The 15,877-nt window shown below is 41.6% G+C and overlaps 1 protein-coding gene across 4 annotated transcripts in view; it reads right to left on the bottom strand.

Moving 5' to 3' along the window:
* Positions 1-15,877, bottom strand: part of ELP3 (elongator acetyltransferase complex subunit 3) — a 131,490-nt gene that overhangs the window by 12,504 nt on the left and 103,109 nt on the right. The window contains exon 15 of one of the 4 annotated variants that reach the window (XM_054023193.1): positions 12,571-12,892. The exons of the other annotated variants lie outside the window; for them this stretch is intronic. Coding sequence (XP_053879168.1) covers positions 12,864-12,892 — 29 coding nt within the window. The 3' untranslated portion in view covers positions 12,571-12,863. Of the gene's footprint in view, positions 1-12,570; positions 12,893-15,877 lie in introns of those variants that run through there. 4 annotated transcript variants of the gene reach the window in all.

The raw sequence follows: 15,877 nt of genomic DNA, 5'->3' as shown, positions 1-15,877 counted from the left end.
TCCTTAACAACTATGAGCTAAGGCCTTTCAGTCTCTGCTGGCATGGGCTTGCATCTGGACTAGTGATGTGGAAACGCATAGCTCTGTATCGCATTAGCACTTTCCCCAAGTCATCCAAACCTCTGCCCTCAAACTGATGTTTAAATCTACAGTAAGGCTTATGAAGGGCAGGGACGTAGTGGGGTTGAGAGCCAGAGCCTGAAGGTCTAATTTTAGCGCCATAACATGAGCCCAGGTCTGCAGACCTGGACTCTGAAGCTCACTGTCACAGTTTTTTTTTTTTTTTTTTTTTTTTTTTTTTGCGCCATCTAGACAGACCCTATGAGATCAGATGAAGCAATCTCTAGATTTGAATGCTGGCGGACTAATAGCAGGGGGAATTTTCTATTCAGGGACCCCAACTATGGAACTTGTTCTTTCCCTTGATTTGTCAGAACTTGCGTTTGCTAAACTTCAGAGCATAATGCAAGACAATACAGAGTTTCAGAGATCTACAGTTGTTGGATCATAATGAGGGGAGAAGGGAAAATGGCAGCTGTGAGCCAGTGAACCAAGCAAGAGGCTGGGGTCTATTCCCATCTCTGCCACTGACTCAATGGGTGACCTCAAGTCACTTAATCACTATGGCTTAGTTCCCCCATTTGTAAAATGCCCACCTATTTTTGAAAGGCACTTCAAGATTTATGAAGGACTACCTCAAATACCACAGTAGTAGTAAACAGGTTATGAAGTCCCACTGCAAACTAAGGGGTATAACAGTATATTCTCATTCCCCTCCCATAACATTATGGGATTTCTGTGTGTTGGTAAAACTACACAGCTAATAATGAACACTATTGTATAGGCTTTTGCATGTAAGCAGTTCATCATTCTTAGGTTTTCCAATCGCTATATCAACAATACAAATAAACCCAAAAGACCAGAATTGTAATCAATGGCATTTTTGGGTGGGGGGGCTGGGAGGGGAAATCAATGAAGTAAAAACTCATGATAGAATTAATGAGCTAATTCTGCAGCAATCAATTTTTGGAGAGTCATTAGCACAAAGTAGATGAACTCATTATGTCTGCTCATTTGCCATTTAAAAATCAGCTCAGAACCACCATGGAGCTTCCAGATGGTGAGATTACATCCCATTGATCTCTTAGTGTGGTGGCAATATTTCATTAATGACTACACAGTCCCGCCCATCTCCAGCTGGCAGAAGCAACTTTAGGGGGAGGGGAGCAACCACAGCAAACTGGGGTCTTAGTGTTGACAATGCCAGAGATAATTAACCTTTAACCCTAAATCAAGCTCTCAGTGCTTTCTCAGTTCAAAATCAAACACTGCATTTTTTAAGTTAAAGAACTGCCTTTTATAATTTAACAAAAGGCTATGTCCTACAGGCATTAGAAAATCCAAGAAGAGAACAGTACCGCAGCATTTCTGCTACAGTACTAATGCCGGTATTTCTCAGGCTGAAGGTTTAAGAGATTTTAGATCTATAAAGCATTCATCCTCCGGCATGGTATTACTGAGAATTTGGGGATTTAAACTGAAACAAAGAAGCCCAGGAATTCAAGCTTTGTTTTCCTCTACATAAATTAAGAGAGTTTAGTGATGACGAAAAGAAGACTGACAATCTTGGAGACTGAATTCCACTGTCCGTTAAACAAGTATGGCACATGCAGCAGTGCTGAATATACCCTGCCCCTCCAAATCCTGCCTCAATACTGACCAAGGAGCACTACCATCAATAGTGAAGGGTAGGTCAGTCACTATGCCCATTCAATATTTAGCCTTTTCTTGTGAGATGCCATCTTGTTCACTAGGAACTACTGTGAGATCACAAATTCACTGTTATCAGCATTATTTATTCATATTGAAGAAGGAGTTAGAGGCCCCAATTATAGTGCTAGGCTCTGTATGAACACAACAAAAAGACAAACCATGCTTTCAGGATATAGCCTAAGTGACATAGGACACCAAATCATCAGTAGTGATTTTTGGTCACTAATTATCTGGTACTGGTACTAGATTTGAATTAGCAACAGAGGTGGAAAGGGTCTGTATCCATTATGAAGCCCTGGGCCGTCCAGTCCTGTACAACAAGAAAAACCCACTTAAAACAGTCCTATGGCACCTACTCAGGGGCAGCTCTAGGCACCAGCAAAGCAAGCACATGCTTGGGGCAGACCATTTGCTGGAGTGGCAGGGATCCAGCATGGGAGCTGAGAACCATTTATGTAGGACAGTCTTATAATATGCATCCAGATATCCTCCAATCACACAAGCTGAAAATTGTTCCACTGTACTGCAGTTCTGTAACCATATGGGAATCAATCCTGTCTGTGTTCTGTGCACATCTAAAATTCCTGCTGAATGACCTGTCCTGGGAGTGAGTTACCAGTGAGCAGGGGCTGTGGCGGAAGGAGGGTGCAGGTTGGGTAGGGGTGAGCCCAGGGCTGGGGCGGCAGGAGATGTGTGTGGGGGGCAATGGTGGAGGGATAGGGGGAATCTAGAGCTGGGGCAGCAGGGTGTGCGTGTGTGTGGGTGAGAGCCCAGGGCTGGAGCGGCAGGGGGGTGCGGGTCAGGGGGTGAGTGCCCAGGGGGATGCGAGTGGTGGGGGAGAGCCCAGGTCTGGAGTGGCAGGGGGGTGTGGCGAGGAGCCGAGGGCTGGGACGGGGGGCAGCCAACATTTTTTTAGCTTGGGACAGCAAAAAACCTAGAGCCGGCCCTGCACCTACTGAAACCTTTTACTTCATGGGTCATCAATAGTCAGCAGCAAAAACAGTTAATCCAGAAATACTACTTCAGATTAACAAGAACTGGGGATAATGAAGCACCTCCCCCTGCCCTACAAATTTTCCCACTTTTTCTGTTTTATTTGTAGTCTGTTGAATTCCTTGTGTCACATCTAACAGTCTTTCTGTCTGGATGCAGCTTCTAGCAGAGCCAGTTAATGTCATAGGTGGAGAGGCTCATTTGAGAGAGAGAGAAACACTTTATTATTTGAGACTAACAAATTTATTAGAGCATAAGCTTTCGTGGACTACAGCCCACTTCTTCGGATGCATATAGAATGGAACATATATTGAGGAGATATATATACACACATACAGAGAGCATAAACAGGTGGGAGTTGCCAATTGGCCTCTCAGAGTTGGTAAGACAACTCCCACCTGTTTATGCTCTCTGTATGTGTGTATATATATCTCCTCAATATATGTTCCATTCTATATGCATCCGAAGAAGTGGGCTGTAGTCCACGAAAGCTTATGCTCTAATAAATTTGTTAGTCTCTAAGATGCCACAAGTACTCCTGTTCTTCTTTTTGCGGATACAGACTAACACGGCTGCTACTCTGAAGCCTGTCACTTTATTATTTATATTTCTGTACTGCACAGAGACCTCAAAAAACACTCCACTGTGCCAGCTGATATATGCACACAGATGAGGAGAGGCAGAAGAGTTTTTAATATATATCCCTGAGGCTTAATGTTGAACAAAGAACGCTGAGATCAGCAGTTACAGGGGCTATGTCCACACTAAATGTTATTATTCCCCAATTCTTCTGCTTCTCAACTTCGCTGATGAACTGGCTAATGAAATAGGCCAGCAACACTTGACATCATTAGTTTTTAATCCCTACCCATCCAGAAGTCCACCCCTCCTTTCCTCCATCTTCAGCCTCTGTGTGCTCAGGTGTATAACATTCCAGGCCTGTGGCCATGCTAATTTTCTACTTGGCAGAACACACATAGAAATGTGGTCCGGGGAAAAACTGATCATCTTGCTGCACTGTTAATTAATTCATAGCACAGAACAGTAGTGTACCCCAGTCCTTACACCACTGAGAGAAGACTTCTGTTTCACTGAAATGAGGAAATCTATATTTAGGTCTCACTGCAGGGAACATCAAACTCCTTCAACAGGCTACCTGTTCTGGTGCGATTTAATAGATATGGGTGTGGTTGCAGAGCTCTCCAGCCTCTGCATCAATGATAGTATTTTAAAAGGCTACCAGAGATGGGGTGTTAGGGAATGCAGCACTTGCACTTTAAAGGCAAAGGGAACATGCTCGTTAAGGGGCCTCACAGCACATGTGATTTTAGTAGATGGACACTTGTGATAATGGAATTTTATCTCTGCTCTGCATTCCTCGCAGAACAGTCTACTTCTGCACAGAGATAAAGCATAATGAATCCTGTCTTTATGACAGATGCCTTTCTACTCTTTTGACGTGAGGAGTATAGACAGACACAACAGCGATTATTTCAAGTTAGAGATCTCCTTTTTGCAACAAAGAATTTTCTCTGAACATTTACATTTTAGGGTTGCTGTCTGAAAAACCAACCATCAGTCTTAGAACCATTACATGTATTATTTTGTACATGTAGTCCTGGAAGTCTGTGATGTAATTAGGGCTGTCGATTAATCGCAGTTAACTCGCGCGATTAACTCAAAAAAATTAACTGCAATTAAAAAAATTTATTGCAATTAATCTCTCTGTTAAACAATAGAATACCAATTGAGATTTATTAAATATTTTTGGATGTTTTTTGACATTTTCAAATATATTGATTTCTATTACAACACAGAATACAAAGTGTACAGTGCTCACTTTATATTATTTATTAAAAATATTTGCCCTGTAAAAATGATAAAAGAAATGGCATTTTTCAATTCACCTCATATAGGTACTGTAGTGCAATCTCTATTGTGAAGGTGAAATTTACAAATGTAGATTTTGGTGTTGTTACATAACTGAACTCAAAAACAAAACAATGTAAAACTTTGGAGCATACAAGTCCACTCAGTCCTACTTCTTGTTCAGCCAATTGCTAAGACAAACAAGTTTGTTTACATTTATGGGAGATAAGGCTGACTGATTCTTATTTACGTCACCTGAAAGTGAGAACAGCTGATCGCATAGCACTTTTGTAGACGGCGTTGCAAGGTATTTATGTGCCAGATATTCTAAACATTCATATGCCCCTTCATCCTTTAGCCACCATTCCAGAAGACATACTTCCATGCTGATGATGTTCATTAAAAAAATAGTGCATTAATTACATTTGTGACTGAACTTCTTGGGGGAGAATGGTATGTCCCCTGCTGTTTTACCCTCATTCTGCCATATATTTCATGTTATAGGAGTCTCGGATGATGACCCCAGCAGATGATGTTTGATTTACGAACATTGTCACTGCAGATTTGACAAAACGCAAAGAAGGTACCAATGTGAGATTTCTAAAAATAGCTACAGCACTCGACCTAAGGTTTAAGAATCTGAAGTGCTGTCCAAAATCTGAGCAGGACAACGTGTGGAGCATGCTTTCAGAAGTTTTAAAAGAGCAGCACTCCGATGCGGAAACTACAGAATCCGAACCACTCAGTCCTACTTCAGCCAATCGTTCAACCTTCTCCTGGTGGCATCTGACTCGGATGATGAAAATGAACATGCATCCATCTGCTCTGCTTTGGATTGTTATCAAGCAGAACCCGTCATCAGCATGGATCCATATCCTCTGGAATGGTGGTTGAAGCATGAATGGACATATGAATCTTTAGCACATCTGGCACCTAAATATCTTGCGATGCCGGTTACAACAGTGCCATGCGAACGCCTGTTCTCACTTTCAGGTGACACTGTAAATAAGAAGCGGGCACCAGTATCTCCTGCAAATGTAACCAGACTTGTTTGTCTGAGTGGACTTGTAGACTCTAAAGTTTTACATTGTTTTATTTTTGAATGCAGTTATTTTTTTGTACATAATTCGACATTTGTAAGTTCAACTTTCACGATAAAGAGATTGCACTACAGTATTTGTATTAGGTGAATTGAAATATATTATTTCTTTTGCTTTTTACAGTGCAAATATTTGTGTTAAAAATAAATAGAAAGTGAGCACTGTACACTTTGTATTCTGTGTTGCAATAGAAATCAATATATTTGAAAATGTAGAAAACATCCAAAAATATTTAAATAAATGGTATTCTATTATTGTTTAACAGTGCGATTAATCTTTTTAATCGCTTGACAGCTATTATTAGATGTAATAGCTAACATAAAAGACTGGTTAATGTTCCTACCTAGGGCAGTGCTTGGAGTTGGTGCAGGGGCTCTGAATCACAGGTTTAACCTTTGGCCTTAACAACCAGACTCGTAGGAAGGACAATAGATAATAGATACCAATGACTGCTGTGGGAGTGGGCAAATGCTGCTGTCCCTCCGCCTTTTCACCAGCTGGCCAAAGACTGGGTTGATGGGGGCATGACCATCCAATCAGGCAGACATATCGGGTTATTCTGCACTCATGGCTCTAGCATACTTGTTTCTTGCTACAATGAAGGAGATGGCCATGAATAGCTTGGTGAGTTATCTCATCCTTTTGCACATAAATCTCAGGTTGCAAAGTTAAAATGAGTGGCAGATACAGTACTGGAACCAGAGCAGTTGAGTCCCATTGTGCAAAATGATAAGGAGTATCAGAACAAGCACTAATGCCACATACACAGAGTGAAGCTGGAGGTATGGGATCTGTGCTGAAACATACGCCGTGCCTATAACTCTAACAGCTCTGAGTAGGCCAACGCTGTCTGGCTTGGAATCACCTGGCTCTCACAAACTAAGGACAAGAATAAAGGGCAGACAAATCATAGCAGTGGACACACATGATCTTATGTGATGCACGTCTCTAGGGAGGCAGTGCCATAAGGGACATGCACCAATGCTCCTAGCCAAAACCTTAACACTTCCCCCCACAACTTCAATCTTGCCTAAGATGGTGGCTTGTTAAATGGCATCAAAGTTCCATTGTAAAGCCTTTCCTCTTGCATGTGCTGCCACTGAAACAGATGGCACCAGTGTCAACATCAAGCTGAGTCACTCTGCTTTGACACACTTGTTCTTCAACCCCTTCCAGCCAATATGCCGCCATACTTAGCAGAAGTTTCAATGGAGGGCAACAGACTTTGAAGCTTTTGCCCCAGGACCGCATCGACAACATAAGGCAGAGATCCTAGAGCCAACTCAGTCACAGTGTGGCCCTAGAAATCTCAAACATTGGTAATGTCAGTCCATGATGGGCATCTTATGACTGCACTTGAGACAACCCCAGTTAAAAAACCTTACAGGAGAAAGTATGCCACTTCTACAAAACACAACAAGAAGAAACAGCTAAATAGCAAAAGCTAAGGCCTCACAAGGCAGCAAGCCGGACACATCTCACGTGATACAAACCGACTTTTCTTTAGTTTTAACAGATAGAAGGACAAACTACAATATTGGAGGAAAATCAGAACTGAATTAATCAGGAGAGTGAAAAACAGCTAGCAGCTGAGAGAGAAATGCTTTGATCCAGCAACAACGGCACACAGGTGCTCCAATAGTCAGTGGTTAAAACATCTCAAAACAGACTTAAGGCACTAGTGGATTGTCGGAACATAGGGACTGCCATACTGGACAGGCAGACTAGAGGTCCACAGGACCAACATCCTATCTCCAACAGTGGCCAGTACCAGATGTTTCAAAAGGAAACGCAAGAATCTCCTGAGTGTAAAGTCAATGGTTTGATCATGTCATGAGACAGGAGGGGACAGATCGCTTAAAAAATACTAGCTTTATATTAATTATAGTATTTGCTGTATTTATTAGGTCGTACTGGTTCTATGACAGCATAATGCTTCTGGAGGGAAAATGCTCCTGCCTGGACCATTACCTGGATATGTATCTTTTATTTCACAAGTTATTCTGAAAGGAGTGAGAAAAAAACATTTGGGTCATTTTCCCCCATCACTAATACTATATGAAACTGCTGTATTTTAAAGATAAAAATTTCAAGTCCTATGATATTATTTTTTATGTGTTTCTATGAAAGCATTAGTAATTTTAAAGCACAGACTTGACTCTCACTGGTCACGCTTACTGTAAATAGCAATAATGATTAACTGAATGGTGACATTATTAAAACAATCCAGTGTCTGATTAGAAGAAAGATCAAGGGATCCTGCTCTATGAATTTGTTTATCCACATCAAGAAGAGTGTCTTATGGTTTTATCATTTAGGGGAGTAAACAAATGGGGGGCTTAAAATCTAACAAGATGGACTATTAATATTTGCAAATTTCATGAGCTTATATCACAGCACAACTCAATTTTAGTAACTGTATTGTGATCCTTTTTACTTCTAAGAAAGTCACTGGAAGTTAAGAACTATTGTGGAAAATGAAAAATAGAATCAACTTTCAAAAAGGAGGAAAAAATTAATACGTCATCCAAACATTGGATATTTCAACTTGCATACAAGAAGACTTACAGCTAAATTCAGCAAATGCAAGATACAAACATCCTCATACATACTGAGGATTTTCACTTCCAGAATATAAAGACTTTAACCTGTGGATATCAGATATACAATGAATTTAGGTTGGTTTTTAGGGTTGTTTTGTTTTGTTTAAATGAAAGTAAAAGAACACACACACACACACACACACACACACGGTAAGGCTGAAAGTAAAAACAACAAACCACAAGGAAAACATACACAGAATAATTTCAAATGCTCATGAAACAGACATTTTAGATCAGACCTCCCAAGAGCTCTGAATAATGGATTAATGCCTCAGGGGTCTACTATTCAGCTACCTAAGCCTGCATACTAATATACTATCTCACATCAGAAAAGCAGAATGGCATCACTCATGCAGAAAATTACCTTAAATGAGCAATGGCTTCATGATAAACAAGTCATTCACATTTTACGTAGCTCTGATATAGGATGTGGGGGTTGGGGGGCATCTCCGCCTTATTGTTATGGATAAGCAGCACACTTCTGGCTCTAAACAATGACCTTGCAAGCTGAGACAAAACCACCTTGTTTTTAAAATGTGAATACTTAATGCTGTCCGGTTTGGCTAAGCATTTAACACAAGGTAGCTCCTGAGTGAGGTCTCTCACAATCACTAACACACCAGGAGGAAAGCATGACAATAGTATTTGTTGGATTCACACTGTAGGATGACCCTCGGAACAGAGAAGTGTATTTTCCAGTATGTGAAACCAGAATTAGTCATGCCACTCAACCCTTCTCTGACTCCTGTCTGTGCTCCTCCTTTCATGAATGCTTTCTACACCCAGGATGTCATCCCTGACATGGTTTGCAAAATCTCTCATCCTCTCTTCCTTCAAATCCTTCCTTAAAAAACACATTCCCCCTTCAAAGTCAAATTACATCCTGTTCTCCCACCACCCCTACCCTCAAATGAAGTGATAGAAAGGGGCGAAAAGGAAAACAATTAACCTAGGAACTGCAAGGTAGATGATGTACATCATAACTCGCTCCAGACACTTACTTCAGTTGCATCCTCTGCCCCATCCTTTGTTTGCTAGTCATTGCCTATTTGGCCTGCAAGATGCTTGGAGCAGGGACCTTGGATTCATACTTGTTTGCGAAGCCCCTAGTACATTTTGGGCACTATAGAAATAAATAATAATAATAAATGGTAACTGTTAAGCCACGCTGCAACTCCTTACTCCACCAGTTAAAACCAGCCTGACTAAACACACACACACACTTACACACTTGTCAATAACAAACCTGCCAAATTTACATTCTAACGACAGCAGAGAGAACAAAATAGTTTAGGGAAGAGCTTTGGTGAGAAACTCAGACCGCTTGTGCTCCATGGAAAATTCTAACATTCTCTGAAGATGTACAAGATGTGATGAAATTCAGATATCCAGTATATGTTACTAAATGATATAATAGGGAACCCCGATACTTGCTTAGTCAGTAAATATTTCAGCTCTCTGCCAAGTGATAATTCTCTCCATCGCTACACTCATCTTGGTGACAGCTCACAGGAACTGGTGGGCTGCAGAAGCCCCAGGTTTAGTGACTGCTGAGATGGGAGAGGAAGTAACAGCTTTTCTTGCTGAATAAAGAGCAATGATCAATAGGTCACATCTGGTTCTTGGTGGAAAAAAAGGCAGCTAAAACCTTGGTAGGTGGTGAGTTGTATGTTGTGAAAAACTGGAATTGGACAGTGTTATATTCAGGCTCTAAAGATCACAAAGTCTTCCACCCCCAAACCTTGAAAATAAGAAGATTTAAGCTTTTACCCCCCCTCCCTTTTTTTTTTTTTTAAGATGGTGATCACAATGTGAGAACATAATAGGAACATGGATGGTCAAGAAGGATATTTCACCTGAAAGAGCGCAAAATGCATCTTTCCTTTTAATCAGGAGACCACAATCCTAAAATCCAACTGAGAACAAGGAGCAGCAGGAATGAGATTTCAGCTGTTACATGTTAGAAAGAGTTTGCTTCATGCTAGTTAGGCATGCTAAAGCTCAGGAGCATAATGGATTATAATCCGCATCTAATTTGATTTCCCCCAAAGGGCTGGTGGGTGCTATGCATTCTACTGGGGTAACTCTTGAGCATTTGAGACCGTGGTGCAATGATCTGATCTCTGGTTTGATCACTATCTGTGGGCAAAAAAGCAATACCAGAATGTGCAACTTTAAGAAAAGCTTTTTTTTTTTTTCTTCCAAGGGCTTTACTTCAGGAACCCCTTAGTCAAACGGCCCTAAATTGGGATTGCAGACCTTACCCTATATCTCCATGAGGCACACCAAATTTCAAGGCAATCTGATTACCTGTACAGATTTTAGAGGACTTAGAACAGTCAAGCTTTATTCAGAAAGCTGGTTTTAACCTTGAGAGCTATCATTCTCTGTTATAATACATATGCAGTCAACACTACAGCTAAGAACACCCACTGTAATTAGGAAGAAATGAACATCAGAAAAAACTTCCTAATAGTGAGATCTATTAGACAATGGAATAGTCTCTCAAGCCAAATGGTGAAATTCCCATCACTGCATGTCATTTAAAAACTGTGTTGGATAAAGCTGAGTACTAGAGGATACATCGTAGAAAACAGTCCTGCCTCTAGTACCTAGGGGAATGGACTATATGGCCAATAGGCTTCTTCCTTCTCTGAAGATCCCCTGTTCTAGTATCCTCTCGTGGCCTGGCATTATTAAAGGAAGTTTTCCAGCTCCTAACAACATTTAAAAATTGCAGGCATCCATTTTAGTCTCTTTGTGCAGCTGCAGTGATCACGGTTGTCAACTGTGCCTCCAGAATAAATTAAACCTAGTCATGGGGAAGGGAGCTGGACAGTACAGGAGACTGGTTCATTTTTCCACTTCATTTTCAAGGCACAGTTCAATGATGACTGAAAATAGTAGCGTTCTGACATGTGCTCAGTGGTCTGTGTGAAATAAAATCAGATCTACACTAGAATCTTTTCCCGGTATAGTCATGTTGGGCAGAGGCATGACTTTTTTTTTCTGCAACATTTTTATACTAGCAAATGCCCTAGTGTAGGTGCAGTTATACTGCCATCAAAGATTTTTTGCCAGTATGGCTTATTTTGCTTGGGGAACTAGTAAGCTGTGCTGGGAAAGCTGCATACTGGCAAACCTTTTCTAGTGTAGACCCTGGCCCAAACTGATGTAAGATAGGGCCATTTGCTTTAGTGGTTTGTCTTTTCAGCCCTCTAAAGTCATGATTAGTAGGATACAATGGAAGAAAGGGAGGGCTGAGGAAATGAGAGACAATAGGGGTTCACAGTGGGGAGTGAGGAGAGGTGGTGTAGGCAATGGCCGAATTACCAGAATCAGTCTAATTCATGGGATTTCACCTGGCACCAACAACTACCCTGTTTCCCCGAAAATAAGACAGTGTCTTATATTAATTTTTGCTCCCAAAGATGCGCTAGGTCTTATTTTCAGGGGATGTCTTATTTTTCAGAAATGAAAAATGCCTTATTATCGGTGGATGCCTTATTATCGGGGAGGTCTTATTATCGGGGGGATGCCTTATATTACAACGAGAGGCAAAACTGTAAGTAGGCCTTATTTTCGGAGGATGTCTTATTTTCGGGGAAACAGGGTAATACCAGGTCCCTCTTAGTAAAGCTGCCTCAAGGATGTAAAGAATCTCTTTTCTCCCATAATTTCACTCTGTTCTCCAGCCCTCACAATTATATTGGTTTGGGCTGTGAAAAAGCTTCTCAAGTGGTGATTCCTCTGTGCTAAAGAGCACAACACTGAGAGAGAAGAAGATAGTAGGAACAGTGATTGTTAATAAAATGGTTCATTCCAACATTAATGTTACTCATTTAGGCTGTAGTCAAGTAAACTGAATTACACTCCTCGAGGAACAGCCATGCTAGTTCAGGAATTTTTGCTGAAAATATGAATGTATTTGTAAAAACATTTTATCTTGCTGTTTACTGGGAAAAAAAACCAAAATTATATTAGGACTATGCTCATCATCATTCTAGGGTGCAGAATTCAACACTGTGCAGTGTGTCACACAATGAAAGAATACTGAAGAATCTGCAAAGAACAGATGCCTTCCAGCTGTTACTTAGGAAATGTTATCTAGTGAAGTTCAGTTCTCCTTAAATCAAAAAGGTTTTATCTTAAATCAAAATGCAGCCGGAATTCACTTCGGCACTAGAGAAGATTAACTCTATGTTACTGATTTTAAAAATCTATTTTGAAACTGGTCCAGGTACACACAATACAGCTGCAAAATTATCCACCATCTCACTGCAGTGTTAGGCTTCCAGCATGTGTGACAAAAGAGAATCTTTCAGCTGTGAGCAGTCTCTGAAAATGTTTCTCAGCAGGTCCGTCTGGTTAGTGGTATAGGTTTTTTGTTTGTTTGTTTTCCAAACGCGTTGCTTCATTGGTTCCCCAAACTTTCTTGTCCTACCCCGATTGAGCAATGACAAATTTCCAGGATTCTTCTCCTTTCCCCTCCCCATGGTTTTACATTTCATCTAGGGCTTTTCTTTCAACTCCTTCTTTTGAAGATGCATTTTTCTGTTTTAAGAAAGAGAGAAAGCAAGTCTTCAAGGATTCAGAGTGTTTGTAGTAGGATATGGAGCCATTCATCTCTAGGTTACTGGTTCAAATCCGGTTTTTGTGACTGTGGATATCTGGCTTATAGGAATTAGTCCGAGATGCCCAACTCATTAAACATAGGACGCTGAGCAGGCATCGGGTGGTCAGTCACTACCATCCGATGACTGCTCAGCGTCCTATGTTCAATGAGCTGGGCATCTCGGTCTAATTCCTATAGTTCAGATATCCACAGTCACAAAAACCACCATTAGAATTGGTAATAATTATAGCCCTTATTTGCAGTCTCCATGGAAGGTACAAGGATTGAATGGGCCAGGGAGACTAGCCTGCTTCCATTCCTGGAAGTGATCCTTCTGGAACAAGGCAGAGGCATAACATCAAGAAAGGGCAACTAACACTACCATTACCTCTGCTGTAATAGAGTACTTAGAGCTTCTCTAAAATGAATATGGTGCATTTTACAAGCACTAACTTCAGCTATATGGAACAAAACGCAGTGGCGGGGGGAGGTGGAGAGCGAACTTGGCTACATATCAGGAAAAAGCACCATGACACGCTCAATGGTGGTCTAAAACACATCACTTATTAAAACTTCAGTGTGTAAGTAGCCTTCAGGTTAGTACAGAAGTAAACCAGAATTTGGATGATCTCTCCCTCATGGTCCATATTAGATGCTAATTCACAGACTGGTTCAGAGACTACCAGCTCCCAGTGTGCACTAAAGAGAATCCCAGGATTACATTCTGAAGCAGAGTCTTGCTGGTCAGGAGCGAGGTGCTTTGTTAAGGCTCTCTGGGGATCTGCCTGTCCTGTTGTTCCATCATTTTTAGAAATACCAAATTTACTCATTATTTGGGGGGGAGGGAATCTCCAAATAAATGCATCAAAATATGGAGACGCTGAAGAATTGACTCCCTGATGTTTGAGTACCTGCTACTCATCGTCTTCAATAAAAGGCAAATAACAAGAGACACTTGGGATGAGCCAAGGATAAACCCTTTCCAGGGTGCAATCCATAACTAACACTGTGGTATAATTATGATTTGCAGTACTGAAGTTCTTAAAGAGCTTTGCCTTTGAAGATTTAATAACCAGGTATAACTTGGGATTGATCCTGTACTACCTATGGCAAGGTTTCAATGCACACAGTGATGGGGAGTGGGTGGTAGGGCAGAGAAGAGGAGTTTGGGGCTAAGGTACGGTGGAGGAAGTAGGGTCTAGGAAACTGGGAGGGGTTGGCGAATGTAAGGATAGCAGAGGAAGTTGGGGGTTTAGGGTTAGGGGCCTGTCAACCCTGAATTCTCTCCTGGTGTGTGTGTGCTAGGATCTGGGGGAAGTCCTACCCCTCTCCAGGGATCTGAGACCCTCTTACTGTCCCTCTATGTGAGCTGGGATCTGGAGTTTGTGGAATAAAGACAACACAAATTTAAACAACTATTCATTTGGATTTCAGATAAAAAACACATCACTGCTGGGTGGGGAGGGGAGGCTGAGCAGGGTGCGTGGGGGTGGCCCGGTTTGGATGAGGGGCAGATTGGGTGGACCCAGGGCATGGCTGGAGAAGACTGACTGAGGGGCAGGAGTCCAAGCTGGGATTAGGCAGTGGGAGTGAGGGACCCAGCTCAGTGTGCAGCTTGGGCTACATACTTAAGGCCACGTTTACACTATGGGGACTATAATGGTGTAGCTATGATGCTGTAGCTACGCTAACATAACCCCATAGCATAGACACCACCTACTCCGGTGTAGGGTTTTTTCCCCATCACTGTAGGAACACCCATGTCCTCAAGTAATGGAGTTGGGGTGACAGAAGCATTCTTCCATTGATCTTGCTGCATCTACATCAGGAGTTAGGTCGTCATAGCTACGGTGCTAGGGGTGTGGATTTTTCACATCTCTGAGCACCGTAGCTATGTTGACTTAAAATTTAAGCGCAGACCAGGCCTAAGATAGTATGTGACCTCCCCGTAAACTGAGGCCAGTGATATGTCTACACAGCAACATACAGCAGGAGACAAGCAAGGAGCAACTTCTTACACATTTATGGCTTCTACAGTGCTAACTAATGGCTTAATTGAACTGGATTGGGATGGGGGACCTGGAAATGTGTGTGTGGTGGGGGTGTGAAGGAGTAGCTACATGTTGCAGGGAATGGTGGGGTGGGGCGTAGAGAAGGAGAGACACACCAGTCTCTCTCATGCTTAAAGTGACTGTAACAATCATGTAATAAAAATGGACATAGACCATTAATGAGATTTCTCTCACTGGCCATGTTAGCAACTACACATTGCTCAAAAGCTAGTCTCTCTCACCAACAATAAAGAGATATTACCTCACCCACCTTGTCTCTTTAATATCCTGGGACTGGCATGGCTACAACAACACTGCATACACATGACAAACATTTCAAAACATGACCATTACGCCCATTCCACTATAACAAAATGTACAGGAGGGGGATTGAGGAATCACATAGCAACCGTGTGGCCTAGTAGAAAGAACACTGGACTGGGACTATTCCTAGCTCTGCCACTGGCCTGCTACGTGACCTTGAGCAAGTCACTTCATCTCTCTGTGCTTCAGTTTCCCATCTGTAAAATGGGGATAATGATGTAAAGTTCTTTGAGATCTACTGATGAAAAGCAGCACAATATAAAAGCCAGGTTTTTTGATTATTACCTACCCCCAGTACCATATCAACTACAAACCTTGGTGAGAACAAACAACTGTCTAAATGACCTCTAATTCCTGCAAACAAACATTTCTCTTTTCGGTTTAAAAAATTAGGCAATTAAATGGCAAAAAACTTTGTTAACGCAGAATAAAGGTTACCTGGTGATGTTTGTATCCTTCCACAATGTCAACTTCAGCAAAACTCAAACTGCTGAAAGCCAGGAACTACACAATTAAGGTAAATGCCCAGGCAACCTTAACTATACCCTC

The sequence above is a fragment of the Malaclemys terrapin genome, chromosome 3 (assembly GCF_027887155.1).
Source record: "Malaclemys terrapin pileata isolate rMalTer1 chromosome 3, rMalTer1.hap1, whole genome shotgun sequence".
In the NCBI taxonomy this organism is placed as follows: Eukaryota; Metazoa; Chordata; order Testudines; family Emydidae; genus Malaclemys; species Malaclemys terrapin.
Note: the sequence above shows the minus strand (reverse complement) of the source record. Positions and strands in the feature narration are given on the sequence as shown.